The sequence below is a fragment of the Morone saxatilis genome, unplaced genomic scaffold, assembly GCF_004916995.1.
Source record: "Morone saxatilis isolate NCDOM2014 unplaced genomic scaffold, NCSU_SB_2.0 Contig16, whole genome shotgun sequence".
Taxonomy (NCBI): domain Eukaryota; kingdom Metazoa; phylum Chordata; class Actinopteri; family Moronidae; genus Morone; species Morone saxatilis.
Window position 1 is genome coordinate 24,772,497 of NW_023339718.1, and position 20,320 is coordinate 24,792,816.

The 20,320-nt window shown below is 39.6% G+C and overlaps 1 protein-coding gene across 3 annotated transcripts; it reads left to right on the forward strand.

Moving 5' to 3' along the window:
- The first annotated feature begins 275 nt into the window (after positions 1–275).
- LOC118325762 (golgin subfamily A member 7-like) lies at positions 276–20,103 on the forward strand. 3 transcript variants are annotated; one of them, XM_035658558.1, is made up of 6 exons: positions 276–395; positions 1,817–1,942; positions 4,864–5,016; positions 8,917–9,018; positions 11,516–11,568; positions 17,930–20,103. In XM_035658558.1, exons 1-5 carry the CDS (start codon positions 387–389, stop codon positions 11,555–11,557), a joined length of 432 nt encoding a protein of 143 aa, XP_035514451.1. In that variant the 5' UTR covers positions 276–386; the 3' UTR covers positions 11,558–11,568; positions 17,930–20,103. The 3 variants fall into 3 exon arrangements, with proteins under 3 accessions (XP_035514451.1, XP_035514452.1, XP_035514454.1); XM_035658559.1 differs by having other exon boundaries at positions 17,933–20,103; XM_035658561.1 differs by lacking the exon at positions 17,930–20,103 and adding an exon at positions 11,816–12,410.
- Positions 20,104–20,320: the final 217 nt, after the last annotated feature.

The following is a 20,320-nucleotide window of genomic DNA, read 5'->3' on the forward strand; positions in this document are numbered from 1 at the left end:
GCGAAAACATTTTGTATATATGTATATACTGTGTATAAGTCTACATGTGCAATGATTCAAGGTACTGTGCAAAAAAGAGTTGTGCTTAGCAGGGTATTAGTTAACAGTCTCATTAATAGTTAACAGTTAATAGCATACAATGAAAATATCAAGGAGGTAAAGTACCTCCGAATCGCCTTAGTAGCTGAGTACATGTATTTAGTTACTTTCCAACGCTGGTTACACTGTTCTCGGGATACAACAACAGAAAAAGGTAGTGCCGCGTTGTTTGAACGGTCCTCTGCAACCGGAACCCTCGTTCTTTCGCTAAAGTTCCCCCCGGAAAGGTTATTTCGTAGTACATGCTAAACGCTGCTAGCGGAAGATAAACAGAAACTGTGTTCAACATGGCAGAGGTAAGCTAACGATGATTGTCACTCTGTGCTTCACACAGTCAGTGGCGTGTGAACACTTCACTCCCAGTGTCGCAGTGTGTTGCGGGGTTCTGGCAGTATGTCTGACCGGAACACAGCAGGCACGTTGAGCAGCGTTAGCCTGCTAGCTCACCGGGCGGTCGGTGACCTGACTGGTAACGTTTACTAGTAACGTTAGTATTTAATAACTGCTAACAAGCTAGGATACTGAGAAAAGTGCTCATATGTGCCGCAGTGTCGGCAGTGTTGTTATAACGAGGAGCCGAGCTGCGTTCAATGAGTGCTGGTTCCACACAGTGTCGGTCTACACAACTGGACCACCGGGCTCAAACTGGCTCCAGGGAGGACAATAAGTACATCATAAAAACCTGATCTACTCACGGGTTAAAGATGGTAATGTTAGGGAGGATAGTTGGTCGCAGTAGATCTTCTGATTGTAAACACAAGCTCACAACAGCTTCAAACAGAGCCAGTGTTTAAATGCTCCATCCGTGGAGACAAAAGACAGGGACGTTCGATGGTGGTCTGGTGCTGAAAGGAGAATACGTCCATAAACCAATGAATCCGTGCCAGATGCTCATAGGTCATTTAAGTTAAATGTGAGACATCACCTGGTTTCCAGATCATAAATGACAAACAGGCATTGTGAACATGAGCAAGTGAACAAGTGTTCCTAATAACTGTGACAATGTGCACCAGGACCTGAAGCAGCTCAGTGGAATTCAGACATCATTTTATTATGTTCCAGCAGCTGTTTTTTCTTTTGATTGTGCACATGAGACCGTGGCTTCATGTCACTGATGAAGATTGTGACAGACACATGTGCAGAGTGCAATAGACCAAGAGACTGATGAGAGAGAGAACTAAAACCCTCTGGCATCAAAGTTCATTTCAATATATTTCTATGCATTCATCTTTGTCTTTGCACTTTTTAAAACAGGCCTAACCTAAACTCTGCTGTAATTCCTTCTTATCATTCTGTGTCTATAAATCTGCCAGGAACCCAAAACACCACAAAACAACCCAGACCCCTATACAAGTGTGCTAATCTTTAGTGGTGATCCTTCAAAATATTCAATAATACAATTTAAGGTTGTACTGTTTCACTATTTATACACACAAATACAGCAGAAAGCTATCCTGGAGGCAGTTTACATGTAAAGTGATTTTACTCCAACTTGTTTTTGTGCTTTATATATTGATAGTTTAGATTTGTCTCAAAGAGTTACAGACAGAAGTGAGATACTGTGTGAAAGCCCCTCACCGGCCCCAACTGCTGTATATAGTATATAAATGAAGTTATGTTACTGTCAATGAAACATGCTCAGTGTGTTCCCTGACACACAGACCATCCAGACCGGTACTGTATCAATGTATGACCATGTATCAATTGTTCTTCACAGACTCACAGCCTACAGGACATGAGGCAGCAGGCAGCCATCGCTGCCAAAGTCTTCCTTCAGAGAGATTACACCAACGGCACTGTGTGCCAGTTCCAAACCAAGTTCCCCTCTGAGCTGGAGACCAGGGTAGGTTACACCTCTTCATTGTGTTCTTCAGAACGACAGTCACACTAACACGCTCATACATGTTTCCATGACCTCTGTCCTGTTCTGTGGATGAGTTGACACTGGTGTTCAGACTGGTTTAAGGAATAATCCTGTGTAGGGCTGGTCAGTATGACCAATGCAAGAAGATTAGAACATGATTGAAACAGTATATATTTTTTTTATGCACGTTGTAACAACTGGATTTTAATGTAGTCATTTTACACTTCATGCAAAACATTCTATATATCCACTTACTATTCATAGTCACAGGGAGAGCTGGCAACCTTCCCAGCATGCACTGTGAAAGGCAGAGAGACACCCTGGACCAGGTCACTAGATCCCTCCCAGGGCTTATATCTGGAACCCTCTGGTTCAGTTTCTGAGTTCACCTGAGCTACGTGTCTCGAGTCTATGAGAGGAAATCCAAGTGGAAGTAGAGATTTCTGGCATAACTTCACATAGTTCAAGGTCTTTTAACCACCCCAATAAGAGGGAGAGCATCAGTATTAAGGATTGTATTACCTGCAAAACAAAATGATCTTTATGATACAGTGCCTATGTGTATAACACAGGAACTCCATTAAGAAGAGTAATCAGCCTTGTTGTCAGACCTTTCATCAAAATGAAACATCTCATCTCTATATTTTATACAGACAAAGTGGTGGTAATTGGGAGTTTTTACATATTACAAAAATCTTCTTAATGCTATGTGTTTTACGATGGACTTCATTCTCTTTTAAGTTTCAAAGTCCCTTCCAATTGTAAAGTGTTTTGTCAGTATGCCACACTAAATAGGCACATTTTGGGTAAAGGCCCCCTCTATACAAGCTTGGGTGCTGCCCCACAGATGCGTCAGACATGTCCATTGTTGCATATGGAGTAATGCATTACCATGGAAAAAAAGGAGAATGAATTAAACATTATAATTTAACTTGATGTTGAGCAAGACACTGCTTAAATGGTGCATTTATCTTAGCAAACCATTGAATGGATGTACTGCGGCTGTTTAGGCACTGGAACCAGAAAGGCAGCTAAAATCAATGCGAACGCCACCCGAAAGTGAAGAACACCATCAGCAGCGTCTCCAGAGGAACCCTGCTGGACTTTGTCTTCATGTGACCACACTGTGGAAGTGGGTTGAGAGCAGGCATCGGTAATGATGCGGAGGAGGAAGAACAGGTCGCCGAGACTGAGCAGCCTCCACGCCACATTAAAGACGGTGGCAGCAAAACAGTTCAGAGTTCGCAGGACAGAAAGCTTAAGTTTTGAAATGCACGCACCACATGAAAAGAGCAGCTTCACAACACTCAAACCACTCACTGGTGGTTTATTGGCACTTCCCTCTTGATTGGGTGGTCTCCCATGTTTTCTGGTAGGATTCAGTTCTCACACACAAACACACTGAACTGCTGGACGAATGCTCCCCCCCCCAGGAAATAAAAGCTTAAGTCCCCTATCATAAAAAGTTCTTTCCACATATATTTTTTAATGTTTTTCTGTAAACCCAGTTGATGAAATATGTAGTGAAAAGCCAAGCTGGTTAGTAGCTTTCATTTTAAGGACAGTCATTTGTGTCACTTTGTCAGGATGTTTGCAGAACATATTAACCTCATGTTTTGTTTACCCCAGCCGTATAGTTCAGGACTTGTTTTGCAGAAGTTTGCATGCTGTAACATCACATTCTTGCAGACAATTATCTTAGGCTGTGGGATTTATTATTTTTGGGAGCTCTTTCCTGTTTTAATGCTGTTGGAGAGCTGTGCCAAAGAACTGGGAAAGCACTCAGTGTTCTAAATGTATTTGGCAGCCAGATTGCCAAACCATTCAAGAGAGTATCATTCATTTAAGAACTGACAATTTTCACTGATCTGTGTCTAATATTTATTTCCTTGGTTCACATTACACTTAGTGACAGTTACAATTAAGACAATATCCTCTCTTCCACGCTTGAATTTGTAAACCCTCTTCAGCCATGCATTCTCATCTAACATTTTTGGAATGCTAATATGGCTGCGTCAGACGTAATGGAAAGATGCTCAGGCGGAGAAATGTGGTTTGAATCGCAGCCTCTGAATTGGAAAATGAGAAAGAGAACAAAGGCTCTCAATGGCGGGTACCAAACACGCCTAAGACCACTGATGTGTTGGAGCTTGTTGTTGCATTCCTCGGGCACAAGGGAGCAGAACACTGGAGGGTTTACAGAGGCTCAGGAGGCCCCTGGCTAGCTCCTCGTCTGGTCTGGAGGCTCCTTCCCCCCCCTCCCACTTTAAATCAAAGAGAGATCACCAGATCCATTCTGGACACCAGCATGGGACTAGTGTCAACACCCCAGTCAAAACAGCCTCCGAGTCCAGCAGCACTCCACCCTCCATCAGTCTTTCCTGCAGCAAGCAGTCGTTTCAGGAATTGTTGAGAAACGCTGGTTTGATTATCAACCACTATGTGTGCCAAAAGCTGTCTGCAGAACAGCAGAGATGCATCTTTATGTTCTTCGAGGTGTGCCTGTACCACTGGAGAGGAGAAACCATAAAGATTCCTTCCTGGGTTGTCACTGTGTGTGTCCGACTTTCAGCGCGTTTGTCCTGTCAGTTTTTAAGTGAAAACATTCACAGAGCATATGGCCATGGCATCCTAATAATTCCAGGAGGTGTTTCCAATGTGGGAAGGAGGCCCAGCATTCCCTTGATGTATGACCAGTCCAAGAAAATTCAGCCGCTCATTTATCTAGAGATGGAAAGAAAAGGAGAAAACGATCTGCTGCTAATAGGACCAGTTCCACTCGAATATCCCAACAGAGGCAGAAAGCACTCCTGCCACACTACTGTCCAAACACAAACCTGGCTCTGTGCCTCGATCTAATGACTTTAACCCCTTTGGTCTTTTCCCATCATGTACTCCAGATTGACAAACAGCAGTTTGAGGAGACGGTGCGGACATTGAATAACCTGTATGCTGAAGCGGAGAAGCTGGGAAGCCAGTCGTATATTGAAGGCTGCCTGGCCTGCCTGACGGCGTACACCGTCTTCCTGTGTATGGAGACTCACTATGAGAAGGTGAGAGACATTTCACCTGCATAGATGCATACAGTTCGCTCAGCAGTCAGTCTTAATTTTGGTCATAAAATCAAAAGTCTGTGATTTTTAGTCGCATTTCGTTATCCTTAAAAAGATTTTTTGTTTAGTCATTTTACTCAATTTTCACTAACAAGAAATCTTAACATATCAGTTCTGTTGTAGTCATCAATAAAGTATTTGCCAAAAACATTTTAGCCAAGGACTTAAATCAGTTTTAATATCAAGTAAGACTTGCACAGAAAACACAGAGAAGTAGTTATTTATAAACCCTTACTTTGACGTGGAAATAATTTAAAGCAAAATCTTTACTTAATTTAAGAGCAAAGGGATTTTCCTGCTGCTTATGTCAGGGTTTTGCAGTTTTGGGAGCATATGCGCCCAAGCCAGTGGTGAACTTTGCATTAGCTTTATGAGCAATGTGATAGGAATGAATTACCAGATGCAAGGTGTTTTGAATTAAAAACAGAATGCAATGTTTCATCATGAATAGTGTCTCAAATTACAAAGATGTAACCTTGGCTGTTCCTGACTAAACCCTTGTTTGTGCGAGCTTTAACAAGGCGAAATTGCTATGGCGGTTCAAGTTGATTTGAGATTTATAGATTACAGGTTCATTAATTACAAATTGGCCTCTTAGAACATGCATAAGCAAGGTTTCTTATCCTCAGTATCTTTTATGAACCCAACGTAAGCACACCATCAGAAACGATATTAAGACTAAGTAAGCAGAAATCAGTAGAAATTACCATTTGTCAAAATGACAAAAATGATATCACACTTGGGGACAAACAAGATAATGGGGTTGGGATGATCTTTTCATCCAGTTTCAGTGTCAAAATTTAGCAACGGTGGAAGAAAATGCACATTCTGGCTATGTGTTTTTCAGTGTGCAGTAATCCTTCAGTTCACCATCAGTGAGTGCCAATCAGCTTATTACCAACAGGAGCACCTAGTGGCTACCTGTAGTTAGAGGCGTCCGAAGACCTGCCTCACTGAACACTTCAGAGAGCCCTTTCCCAACATTTCAACAGTAAATCCCATTAACCCATCAACCAAAAACCAAACTATACAAACCCACTTCTGACAAGCAAACAGATAACGTAGTAATGTCATTTTTTACATTAGGGTTAGTTTCCAAACAACCAATATGGGCAACAACATAACAACTACATAATGAACCGACACATCACCATTTAAAAACTAGATTGTCAGAACATGAATCAGCTGTCAGACATGTTGATCTCACCCCACCTGCTGCTTCTCAGTTTAGAGAACTAATCATTGTTTCCCAACTCAAGTGTGTCTGTGTAGAAAAAGTGATTAGAGGTGGTAATCTTAGAGGACTACTATTTCATTGCGAAGCTTAGTGGATTTTCACATTAAATGCCTTGTCTCTAGTTCATTTCAATAATGAGGTCTCCTTTCCTGTAATAACTGTAATAAACAACATTTACACGTATCCATCATGAATCCCTGCAGTATAAGACAAATCACAGTGTAAGATATTTCATTGTAGAGTACCACAGATATGGTGGTTCATTATCTAACTAATAAAACTGTAGTTAGTCTTCCTGAAATATCAGAAATCATTTTATGATTTGCAAATCCTAACAAACTTAAAAAAAATAACTCTGCTACTCTGCCATCATGGCTGTACACTCTTTTCACAGCAAAATGTAGTCCAAATATCCACCTGTTTTTCTGCAAAGCCCTGCTGTTGCTGTCATTTAGTTTTTCATCACCTGCTCACTTGTGCAGGCTCCTGACACCGTAGGGTGCGGTTAGCTTCAGGCTCCAGCTCTGTTGGCAACGTGCCTGCTACTGGGAAGACAACCCAGGCACATAGGAAGAGAAGTCATGGTTCAGAAAAATCTGTCATTTCGTGTGCTCCTTTTTCATCACAAAAATACATATGGATTTTGTTTTATGTTTGTGTTTTTTTTTGTTTATTTCAGTTCAGATCTTTGTTGTCCCTCGAGGGGAATTTGATTTGCAGCAGAGGGCAGAAAACACAAACACAACATAGAAGGAAACATTTTTCATCAATAAAATCATAGAAATGTAGTTTTTGTTTCATAAAATCTTTTTCCTCTCACCAATGGCTCATCCTAACCATTAAAAGTAGGTAGTTAAGCAACATATTAACAGTTCTTGATAATAAAATGGACACTTGTAGCATAGAGTGTTAAAAGCTGTTTTGTACTAAATGTTGCCACCGAATGTCTGGTCAGGTTCTATAGTTCCTGATTTCAGTTATATTTTTAACGATCTATTTTATTTAAGTTCTTGTTCAACTGCTTGTGTTGAGTCAAGTTTAACGTTTCAGAAGTTTGGCTTCTTCTGTTTAATTAAATTAAATGATTTAATTAATAAAAATTAGTATTGTACCAAACCCCAAACAGCTATATAGCATATGGGCACTAGTACAAATGTCCAGTGATACCCAGGCCTAATAATGACCATTCATTTTAGAAACAGGGTGTAGAGATCCCGGATCTTGCACTGGCTTCTGCATGTAGATATGTTAACGACGCAGTGTATGGGTGACATTGGAGATGACTGAAATGGATTAGTACTTTAAGAAGTTGTGTTGCTGCTGTGTGGAAGCTCTTAGCTTGGCTGTAAATCAAATAATTTTATGACCTATGAGAGCTAGCAAATAAATATGATTTGTGCACATCTAAAATCCCTTTTGGCCCACTTCATATGGACTTGAAATGGATCTGCATGTCAGTGGTCCTTGCCTGTTCTATGAATTTGTCATTTAGTGGACAGGAGTGAACTGGGATAAAAACATTTGGCTTAGTTTGGGTTTTATGAGTGCTCGTAAAGTCATGCAATTTAAATGGACTGGTCGTTACCAGAGAAAAACCAGAGTCTGTTATTCAACTTTTCAGCTCAAGAATGTGGTAGATTTGGCTAGATGGGTCCTCTGGTTGCCTACTTAGTCGGACAAAGATTGGCTAGCTTGATTCCAGGTAGCAACAGTACCTACTATAGAAAGAAAAAGAGCACTAACACTTAACTCAAATGATTGGATGACAATTAGTTGATAGATATCTTCAACAGTATTGTTAATTTTTTGATCTTTTAATTTAGTTATCAAGCAAAAATTGTGGTTTTGCACTGTTGCTCGGAAACGAGTGAAGAACTTGTGACGGGAAGTTTTGACTAATTTAGGTAATGTGCTAGACTGTTTGAGCCAAAGGTATAAACCTTTAAAAACTCACCTACAATTCTTTAGCTTTGTGCTTTCAGTGTTATTTGGGTGGAACTCAACTCTTTTCCTGCAGCTAATAAAGTGGTGCTCAATGACGGAGTCACAGCAATGCTCAAACATTAGCAATATTTCAAAAACCTCCATTTACACCTCACATCTTAAAAGTAAATATAATATCAGTTGACTGATGTTAGCTATATTCATCAAATAGCCCATTATGTACATAAAACTGACAAATGTGGCAAATCTGCACAGTTCTTACCGGTAACAGTGTATGGAATTTGAATGACATGATCCTGCCTAGCCAAATCTACACTTATGTGACAATCCATAGCACAACACTACTCTATAGAGCGTGATTAGAAATGTCCTCTGAACACAAGCAAGCGTGCAAAAACATTGTCTAGATAAAATTGGCATAGATACAGTTTGCTCAGTAACAAAAATGTATCGACATCCAGCTCTAGTCTCATGGCATGAAACAAAGCTAGCATGGGGTAGACAGAAAAATGGAGGATCTTTTTAGAACAGTATTAAAGTTGAAAATGAAAACTTGAGTTGTGTAAATACTAAAGTAAGAGATTGAGATTCTTGTGTCTACATGTACTGTTATAATTACACCAGTGAACATGTGAGTGTGTTTGCTGTGCCCTTTTTAGGTTTTGAAGAAGATTGCAAAGTACATTCAGGAGCAGAACGACAAGATCTACGCACCACGAGGCCTCCTGCTCACCGATCCCATCGAGAGAGGCCTGCGAGTCGTATCCTACTCTTCAGTGTCTGTTGTAGCCAGGAAATACTTAGTTCTCCCTTCCACAGCCTTAACTCTTGAGCCTTGTTTAACTTTAAATAAACTGTGAACAATGACCCACTAAATAGATGAATTTAAGGCATTTATTTGACTCTGTACTTCAGAGGAAACACAATAGTAGACTTAAACTCAGACTGCCAACCTAACAAACAAATTAGAAACACAGTCAATGTTTTTACAATAAAAAAAACAACCTTGTTATGCGAGAATGAGCATGTACGGGAAAGAGGAATGATATATTGAGTATTTTGGGTAAGTTTAACTTGTTAAGCATACCCTGAGATCAGGAAATGTGAATGTAGTCCCACCACAGCCTTAAGTAGAACAAGGAGCTTTCACAATGACCTAATAGACATAGTGATTTACAGGCCTTCTGCCCCCACCGCGTCTTTCCCTGTAACTGCTGAATGAAAATGGAAAGCAGCAGTCCGGGCAGCTTACAGGAAATCCAGCGCTATGTAGGGATACCCTGTAAAAACACCAGATAAAAGTTAGTATGTAATCTATAGCATCTGCATAAAATCAGCGGGTGCACCAACATCCTGGCTGTACCAGTGTTTGTGAGCGAGTGTGTGTGTGCGTGTGGGGTGACTCAACATCCCAATTAATTGTAACTGGGCGGCAATGAGAGATTAGGGATAACAAAATATGACTGAAATTGTTCACAGCTGAGCTTTGTTCCCCCTCTTGCCTATGATTTTACAGGGTCGACAGTGATCTGGATTATTTCTCCGACACTGTCGGGCTGCTGTGCTGACTTTGGCACAGGAGCACCGGGAGATTGACAGGAATGTCTCACCTGAACTGTTGTTTTAACATTCGAACCAAGGAAACACGATGATCGTATTTGTAACTGTCTAATGATGTGACTGCTAAATACTGCCATCTGAGCATTCACAATTCCCTCCAAGTCTGAGGGATTGAGACCTTTTTTTAAAAAGCTAACCTGCTGAGTGGGTTGCATTGTTGTCGTTTTGTCCCAGCTGTGATTTAAAGGACCAGTGTGTAGGATTTAGTGGCATCTAGTGGTGTAGTCACCCTGACTTTCTATGCGCAATGGGGAAACTACAGTGGCCACAAATGTGTGACTAACACACAAAGCCCTATCTAGAGCCAGTGTTTGGTTTGTCTGTTCTGGGCTACAGAGACATTGCAGTTCAACATGGAGGCCTCCGTGAAATGCGACCCGTGGCATCTGTAGAAAAGGCTTATTCTAAGGTACTGAAAATTATAAATACAAATATTCATTAATGGCATTTTACAGTACATTTTACAATACTAGTAGCCTAGTATTTCCTATAAATATAAACCGAAACTTTCACTATGCAAACATTTGATTTGGCCTCCACTGTCACTGATATTCACTGAGTACTCTCCGTCTTTATGTGTATATGTGTGTGAGTGTGTGTGTGTTCTTCGCCTTTCTCAACAACCATTCATCTAATCGATTTTACATTGGTGGGTGTATTTCTGGGGATGTAAGGACGTGCAGTGTCGAATTTGGTGCAATTTGGACTCAATATCAACAAACTTTAGCAAAAACAAACGATCAGCGCAGCAGCGGTTGATTCTCTCCTGCCGGCTGCTGAAAAGAGCTGTCAACTGAACATTCGATCACACAGCACAGTGGAGGAAGAGATGCAGCCGCAGTTACACATCTGTGTAAACAGGAGTTTACTATAACGACCAGTCAGTCAGTCAAACCTCTCTTTCTTTTCCCTCTGTTTCACACAGTTATGCGTTTAGCTTGTCATCACAGTTGTGTGTCTTTAGGACACAGCATTTGTGTTTTATTGATGTTTAAAGGTATGCTATTACATGGCTTTTGTTTTTTTTTTTGTTTCTGGTAGTTGTTATAAATGGCTGGGATTCTCGAATATTAACATCCATATTGACCATAAAAAAAAGTAAAGTGTAAACTCTGATGAAAACATACCTATGAATATTATATTCCATTTCTGACAATAGATCGTCTTAAATGTTACACACTGGACCTTTTTAAAGAACTGTAAGAACCGTGCATGTTAGCTACTCTGTCGTAATTGGAATTTCAGTACGGAGGTGTTGCCTTGGCTCAGTCTGGTCACTCGCCGTGGAAAGTGGAAGTAAGCAATTAGTCTAGCTTTTGCTAAAGCGAGCGAGCTTGTTGAAAAAGGAAACACAAACAGCTTGTATCAGTGTTCGTATGATTTGCAGGGCTATGACATGCAATTCAGACCCTGAGATGCCCGTCAGTTCCGGCCATGGGAAGCACCCACCCAGAAGCCTGCAGACGCTGTTCCATAAACATGTCCAAAAATGGAAAAATATGCACTGCATGGCTGCAGTATCATTATAGTTTATGTTACTTATGTACAAAGTGAGGAGAATGCAGATTTCAGTTGGCTTTAATTGAATGTAAAGTGAACTTTGCTTTATATGCTTTTCCTTGACTGAATCCTGTTAAGATTGAGGTCACCATCTTTGAAGACAGAAGCCTGACCAGATAAAAGCTGCCACGGTGAGTCTCATAATTAATATTCCATGTATAATGAGGACTTCTCTTACTAGTACTGATTTGGTGCTGGGCTATTAAGTATGTACAACACAAGAAATAACTTGGAAAGCGTACAGATACATTTTTCCAATTCTGAAACAGACATTTTCCTCTTAATTTTTTTGGAAAGTATTGCAAAGATGAGGGCTTGAGCCAAAGAGCTGTAATAAAAGAGGGTTCACTCTTTATGTGTGCCATTGCTTTCATGCAGAATGCCTCCTCTGCATTCAAAGAAAAATCCCACATCAAAGTTTAAAGCGCCTTCATCTGTGAGTAATATCAGCAAACTGCTTTACAGTCAGGAGGCCTGTTTCAAGCATTTAAAGGATCATTCTGCTGACTTTGTGACTTATTGTTGCACGGTGCTCAGTGTTTTGTCAGTTACTCCACTGAAGGCTGTACAGTACTCACATGAAGTACTATTAGAGTGCTGCTGTCCAGAGCTCACGAACGAGCCAAACCCAGCAGTCGAACCCGAAAAGTGATTAAGTGTCCTTTCAGCACAACAGCACGCTCACTGCACTTACATGTCTTTAAGTAGCTATAATCAAACAATTATCACATTTCAATTCAAATAGCCCATTTCCTTGTTTACTTTGCCGGCCGCCGGGCCTCTACCGCATTCATTTCATATTGGAGGAATTGGCACAGTCGGCTTTCAGGGCCTCAGTTTGAAAGGGTTGCTCGTCCTGCAGTGAGATACTGGTTGGATTTGTCTTACAAGCTTACTTACATGTTTTTTTATTTACTGAAACGGTCTCACTTGTATTGATACATTAACAATTAGCCATAAACAAACCCTATATATATATATATATATATATATATATATATATATACACACACACACACACTCTATACGTTCTCATGATTTTATTTGTAAATATATATAGCTATATTATAATATTAGTAAATTCGTATTTACTGAATATTTGATAATAAAGCAATACCAACAGCAACTCAAAGTAGTGTTAAGGTTACGTCCATATTCACATTAGCTCTGCTTTTTTTTTATAAATGTCAGCGTGCTGCCTGCATGTTTTCACACTTTGTCTCAGCTGTTTCGTTGCTGCTTCTTGTCTACCTCTCAGTGGATTGTAGATGAACTTAGCACATTAATCTGTTACTGACATTCCTGACAGAGACAGCCTGCAAGGTGCTTTATATTAATGGTAGTGAATAAGGTCAAACAGATAAATCAACTTCTGAACGAGAGACATTTTGGGCAATGGAGTGTACGGTTTTAGTATTTAGGAGATACACAAATTGAAAAATAAACTAGTTAGCCTACTGTTTTAATTTACTTTGGGCGTCTGTCACATTATTGTTAGTTTTTATTTATTGAAAATTAAATACATGTTGTCATAGTTCTTACTTTCTATTTATTTTTTCTCTTTTTATTCATATTCTTCTGCATACTTTTCTTTGACAGAAATAACAAGATTTAAGAAGAAGAATGAATTAACTGGTTCAATTGTACTTTCAGCACTAAGTCTGACCCAGACCCATTTTGTAGTTATCCATCTCATTTTGACAAAGCACAAGTACCATCCAGTACAGAGCTGCAGACAGACAGCAGCAGTGTTTCCAATCACAGCTCTTGGAGTTTTCTTCTATCATTGCTCTGGCTGTAAATAAAAAGGAAGGATTCCAGTGCAAAAACCTTTCCTTTCATAGACACAGTATCTGCATTTCAATGTGATAGGCGGGACAGTGTCTGAGCTAGCTAGAGAGAGACTGAAATAACATAAGACTGCTTCAGTATAGCTCATGAGTTTATGCTCTGAAGTGAACTGCCTAAATAGAATTTTACTGAGCAACCATGGAAGCCATACACTGGTTAGTCTTAACTGTACACTGGGTACAATGTTAGAGCCATGCAGGACCACATGATTACATAGTAACTTAAAACTTTTATGCCTTTTACTGAGGCATTAAGTGTTGAAGCTTTCAATATATTGTAGGATTTCAATATGCATATTTGTCCAAAGAGGTTGCACAGAACTGTGTATTGGCAAGAATCTGGATACATAGGATATATATCACAGTGCATGGGATTTTGATTCCATACTGTAATCAAGGCAATATACATATTTTAAAAAACTGCCGTAGTATAAAAAACACACCAACATATGCAAAGAATCTGATCAAAAAGAAGAAGTTTACTTTTTTATGCAACCAGAAGAGTGGGAGATGCATTTTTATTTATCACAGTCCCTGTAACATCCATCATAGCCCTCAGTTTAACAAAATATATCAAATATATTCTTACACTCCTAAGGCTGTATGCTGGCTAGCTAGAAAACAACTTAAACAGGGTTTTACTATCATTTACATCCACCTCATCATTTCAGCAGCAGCTGTCTCACGCCTATCTGAATTATGTTGCATTGATGCAGTGGTCCGAGGGATCATCACAGACTAAGATGGTTTAATTGTGCTAACTTGTGTGTAAATGTATGGTAAATTGTCACGCGTGTCACTGATAAAACTGGTTAGCATTTCAAGTGGCGATGAGGTTTTGAAGTATGAAAAGGGTCTTACAAAAGGTAAACAATTTAAGTTTAGGATTCCTGCATATAGCCTTGTTTATTATTCATGCAACTTCATCTGTTAAAATGTGTTCAATGTCACCTTGATGCAGAATTTCTCAACTGCCAGCATAAACCCCAAACATTACTGCTCTGTTTCCAATCTTCCTTCCTGTCCCTTAATTGTATTACGCTGGAAAGAGGAAGAGCTTAATAAGACCAACTCATACAGCAAGTCACCAAATCTGATTAAAATATAAGGGCGCATCATTGATTTGAAAGGAAACTTATTCTGGGAAATGTTTTCCAACAAAGACAATATTTTTTTCCTTGTTTACCCTGTTATATAATTTGTTTCATTAAGAGCATTCCTCAACAGTTATCATTCCATGGTAGTTATGTACAATCCCGCAACGTTTTGTTTGAATGCTAAAACACTGTGAGACAGTACAGTGTGATCGTCAACCACAGATGGCTTTTATATGTCTGCAGATCTTTCACCGTGGTAGACGCCTCACGGTTTTTGCCTCAGGAGCACATCTCATCCCATAAATTGTTCCAGTCTCTGTTACAGTAAATCCCTTCTTTTCCTCTTGTGTACAGAATAAGGCAAGGAAGCTCATTTTTCTGGTGTCGTCCTAGGATGTGCTGGGCCCAGATCATACTGAAAAGTACTTTGTGTAGAGGCTGGACAGGGCCCAGTCTGCACTGCAGCGTAGACACCATCTTCAGGCAGAGTGAGACTTACCCCATAAATATTTTACCTATGGGGAATGTTGTGTTTGGAAACTTTTTTGAGACCACAGACCCCTGTGGATGGATAAACCATTGCCCTACTACCGTACAGACGCATACGGGGATTAATCTTCTCGTTTGAAATTCCTGCCGAGCGCCTCGATACATATACATGTCCTGTTGAGGAATGTAAACCCTGGACTTTTATAAGTAGCTGTTGAGAGAAAAGTGCGTTGGAACTTTGCCATGGCCAAAGACAGGGTAAACCACAGACTGAACGCACATACAGTATATCAATCCTTCTCAGTGTTTCAGCCTCTTTATCCTGCCTGGGTGTCTTCTCTGTCTCCTCCAGGCTTAGTCTGATGCATCAGTGTATCAGACCGATATCAGCCTTGTATTAAAACCCATATTGGCCATTAAGTCGCCATTAGGCTGTCACATTTTGATCGGGATAGAGCTTCCTGTATTACCAGTGTCGTTTTTTAAGCGTCTATAATCAGTATTCTTACACGAAACAATGGATCACATGACTATGCACTCTTTACTACAAGCAATGCATTTCACATAGATTCTCACCTAACTCTGTAGTTCCCGTCATCTCTACACAGAGTTTTAGTGCCTTTATTTGCTCTGGCAGATGGATCTGGCCATTCAGTTGGATTTCCACCCATCCTGGATCTGGTCGCGCTGATCACAACTGTTTATCTAATTTGCAAATTGTTCTGGCGATGCCAGGCTAGTAACTTTACAGTTTTGGTTCGCTTTCACCACTCTCAGCAAGCACTAAAAAAACCCAGCATACACTACCTGCCCAGCACTAAACTGCAGTTAGCAACTAGTTAGCTCTTAAAGAGGACTCTCATTCATCAGGTGGCTAGAAACATGACTCCAGATAAGTGCTAATTTTGATCCATTTCTGCAGGATGTGTGAATACAGTTTGGCCACTTTGGGTGGAAGAAAATCAGGAGCAAAGTTAACGCAGGTTTAAAGCTTCAGTTGTTATTTGATTTACTCCCTATATTTTTGTTTCAACTACTGACATACAGTATTACCTTATAAAGTTCTTATGGGGAACAAGTTGTCAAAGAATAGCCCTGTTTTGGTCTCTGGCTAATTAGCTTACTTGATGACCTGCTATGTTTGCCAGTGAGTAGTTAACTTTGTACACTACCTGCACCAAATGAGAGACAGACAGAGATTCGGGCAGTGAGGCTAAACTAAAACAGTTGCAGGCCAGATAACCAAAACAGTGAGCTGAAAGAGGCTGAAAAGCTCTATAGAGCTGAAGGGAATGGCAGAGTTGGATGATAATTCTCTGGGGGTTCATAACTACAAATCCCTTTTACATGTGACATGTTACACAGTGACTTTATCCATTGCATAGAAAATATTGATTAGGGTAGCTTTAAGTGTCCATGATTTGGAGAGATTCTCCAAAAAAAAAGAGATTTTCCACTCTGCTCAAAATAAATCTGTGGTTGAAACCTTGTATGTTTTTTTTCCAACTTATTTATTTTGTTTTAATTGTTTGAGCCTTTTTTTTAGCTAGAACATAAACTGAAATGTTGACTTATTATTGGCCCCTAGCTGCTCCAGAACAAAAAAAAAAACTGCTGGTATCAACCCTCCTCACGTATCTATCAAGCTGTCCTCTCACATCCTCTCTGCTTCCCCGTTATGGCTGAAGGCCTAGCAGGCTTAAAGAATAATTTTTTTTTTTGTTTGGCTGGGAGCCTCCCAGTCGGAGGGCCGAACAGCGTGATGGATCAGCCTCTGGTGGGATGACTGCTGTAGAAAAACCGGTCTTGGCCCAAACAGCTCCCGACTGCTGAGCCATTCATTCAGAGGCAGATGGCACAGAGTTGGTGTCCTGGCATCTCGTGCAAAAGCCATTCAGCTCCTGATAAGGTGTCGCTTGGCTCCACGTAGACGCTCTCCGCCTGACCACAGCACGCCAACAAACCTGTAAATTAGGCTGCACACATGAGAATATTTAGTGTCAGTGGGGAATGTTGGACAAGGTAAATGCAGAAATGGTATTCATCATTACTGTGTTGTTCTTTTCATTGTCTGAAATTAGTTCTTCCTAAACTGCCAAGAATATTTTTACAGGCCAAACCAATAGACATTTTTCATTGAAATGTGTTTAAGCACATTTGATAAAGCATTCAGAGAACATTTGTACAGCACTTAGGTCAACATTTATACATTCTTCATAAAAAAACCTGACAGAACTGTATCTGCTTTTGATACCAGCACTTTTGGAATATAAATGCTCTGTATTTGATGCTTGTTTCAACAAACTAAGCATCAATTGCAGTGTTTTGCAATGTACTCTGTGTGACTGAGACAGCTTAGTTTAAATTGTTGTGTTAAGCCACGCAATCTCACTGAGTTCTCTGTTTATAGTGAGCCAGCAAACAGATCTGTAAATTAGGATAAATCCTCAATAACTGTGGCTGTGTATAAAGGTAAAATACACTCAATCAAAAACTTCCTGTAGATGAAAATGGAAAAGAGTGTTACATTATATACAGTGGTGTGTTCTTTGACAGCTTTCCTAAAATTAGATTAAATAAAAAATTGCAATATATAACCTTGCTTAGAGTACGGCAATATATTGAATGGTAACCCCTGTATCATGTTACATATATCGCCAGATTATTCCAGTTTAAGAGTTGGAAGCAGTCAATAGTTGAACGTCAGACAAAGTGTAAGCAGTAAAAGCAGTTGAACTCTTTTAAAGTACGAGATGAAAAGCAGTTAAACCCTCAGCCATCAGTGAGTAAGAGCTGAATGGTCACTTCAAGTGGAAGTCTCTGCCTAACGCTGTACTTAACTTTATTAATGTTCTGTTTAGGTGAGCCACTTTAGGGGCACTCTTACTGTGCATGCTGACTACTGCCATGGTTTGCTGGTGCGCCTAAACAGTCATCATTATTGTTACGCATGTGCTTTTCTTGTTTATGACAAATCAGAACCTCTGTTGTGAAAAGGCTTTATTTAATGCTCGCTCAGTGTCCCGTCGCTAACTGTTTTCTCTCTGTTTCTGTAGCAGCTGTTTGGCTGAGCGAAACTACAGAGCCTGCAGCAGCCCAGAAGCAGTGCCCACCTCCCTGAGGACCAGCCAGACCTGCACCCTTAATACTGCGTCTCTACAATCTATCCCTTTTCCACTAACATTATGTGCATGTCCCAGGTTTGAGATATCATACCCGACACTTATTCAGCTATTATTTTATCCTTATGTGACATCCCTTTCCCTACTCATTAATCAAGGGTTAAAGTCTGTTTTATGCTTCTATTCGACAAGAAAAGGATAACTAACTTACACAATGTATTGACATTCAAACCGTTATATTTTATTTTATTTTATTTATTTTGGACTTAAATCAGCTTTTTGGAATTCCTAACTTTTGTATATTTCTTTCCTTTTCTGACACTCCTTTTTGAATAATGAAGCCAACACACAGGGTAACATTTTTATGAAGGACTATGGAACTCAACCCACACCCATGCTTTAAGTGATTGTCTTGGCAGAACTGAGGATATCATTTAAATCAAACAGAGAACTCTGGTTATTAGTGTGATTTGCTGCATGTGCCACACCTCACACTTTGTTTGCTTTACTCTTATTCATGTATTCTTGCAAGGGTGCTTGGTAGTTTATCGTCTCTCCTGCATGTTTCCTTTGTAGTGTTTGACCTTAATATTTAACTGACAACTGAACCTTGTCAGAATCTAAAACATTCCAGTCAAACTGTCAGATTCTAACCTTAATATACGTCTTTGATTTAAGAGATTATTTCTGAAAAACCAAAACTCGTGCTCGCTCTGTATTTAGCATGTAATATTGTTAAAGCTCACTTTTTTTGTAAACTGTGCTATGCATAGTGTTTGGTGACTACTGTTGATTTTTGACTCATGTCTAATAAGCATATATATTGTAACGTTGCCTTTGACCGAAGTATTAAAAGTGCTCTTGTTAGTTAACAGTGCCTGTAATGGCTTTGAATGTTGCCTTTGTTAAAGTCTAAAGGCCCGGTCACACCAGGAAACGAAAAACATTTCGCATCAATTGAAGTTCATTCCAACTGAATCGTTAGTGAAATTAGTGGAATTACTCGCGGGACAATCAGAGCAAATGTTTCACGTTGAGTTCAGCTTTTGTGAATTTGACCTTCAGATTTGCATTGTTGTCAACTAGCAAGCCTCTTGACCAGTGTTGGGCTACTTACTTAACATTTTTTATTTATTACTCATTACTCTTACCAATAATAATTAGTTACACCACTAGTTATTACTTTTCTGCTTCTCCCCACAAAAGTAATAGTGTCCATTCTCCCCAAAAATTCAGACTGACTACTAAAATCTAATTTTGTTTGTTAAAATCGAAGTAATGGAATATTTCTAGCTGCTGATGAAAGAGTATCTTCTTCTAAACCAGTTTCCTCTTCCACAATTCCAAAGATGAATCTAAGGATGTGATTAGATTGTTGGATTTTAAATTAGTAGGGGGTGCCAAAAAAAAGTAATGTTGTATTTTTTAGAGGGTAACTGTAATATTACTGAAATGTATTAGTAATTAGTCACACTACTTTTCTTAACTGTGCGGACCTTGGAAAGCCAGACAGTCCAAAATGGTGGAAGCTAATTGACCACTTAGAGGGAAGACTCCAATCTCCAGTCACCTGGGCTAGGAGCAGAGTTAGTGGTTAGCTCGCCAGCTAGAGCAGCTCAACAACCAGCTCTGCGGGTAGTCACCGTTTTCTAGAACCACATCTTTCTTAAAGCCGTGCAGATTAATTAGTTTAACTGCAGCACTTTCTGGTGTGACCTGGCCTTAACTGTGAAATCAGTCTTGGCTTTGTTCACTTATTGTTAACAAGTGTCCAAAACCTAAGATTATGATACAATGTTATTGAAACCTTAACAAAAGGTGGAGTATGCTGTGGTACATATGGCTGGTAATGTTTAATTATGAAATAGCTACATGTATAGTATAGATTTTTGAATGCCATAGCTAAAAGAGCAACAATTACCTTCATTTCTAATTATGTAAATAAAGTTTCATGGATCATTTTTGATTTAGCTCGTACTTTATCCATCTGGAGTTCGGTTAATTGAACTTTTCTATGTTTTGGGTTTTTTTTTTTTTTCAGTTGAAATCCAATGTTTTATCAATTTAAAACTTGTATGCCAATAAATGAAATGTGTACATATTTTATACCATGATTGCTCCTAGTGGTATGTTGGTGTTGAGAGTCTATGGATATTTTACATACACAAACACACACACACACACTTGAGAAAAGAGCTACAACACACAAAGTTCCTGGTGCTTGTTAAGATTTAGAGACAAAAAGTTTCGAACTGAGAGCTGAACGAACTCCAGGACTTCATTTCAACTTGGTTCGCTTTCAAGGACGGTATTTTGTGTTGAATG

Excerpts from the sequence above, each read along its gene's own strand:
- LOC118325762 (XM_035658558.1), top strand. Across the intron at positions 1,943-4,863 it reads CCTCTGAGCTGGAGACCAGG|ATTGACAAACAGCAGTTTGA; the intron begins GTAGGTTACACC and ends CATGTACTCCAG. Across the intron at positions 9,019-11,515 it reads TCGAGAGAGGCCTGCGAGTC|ATTGAGGTCACCATCTTTGA; the intron begins GTATCCTACTCT and ends AATCCTGTTAAG.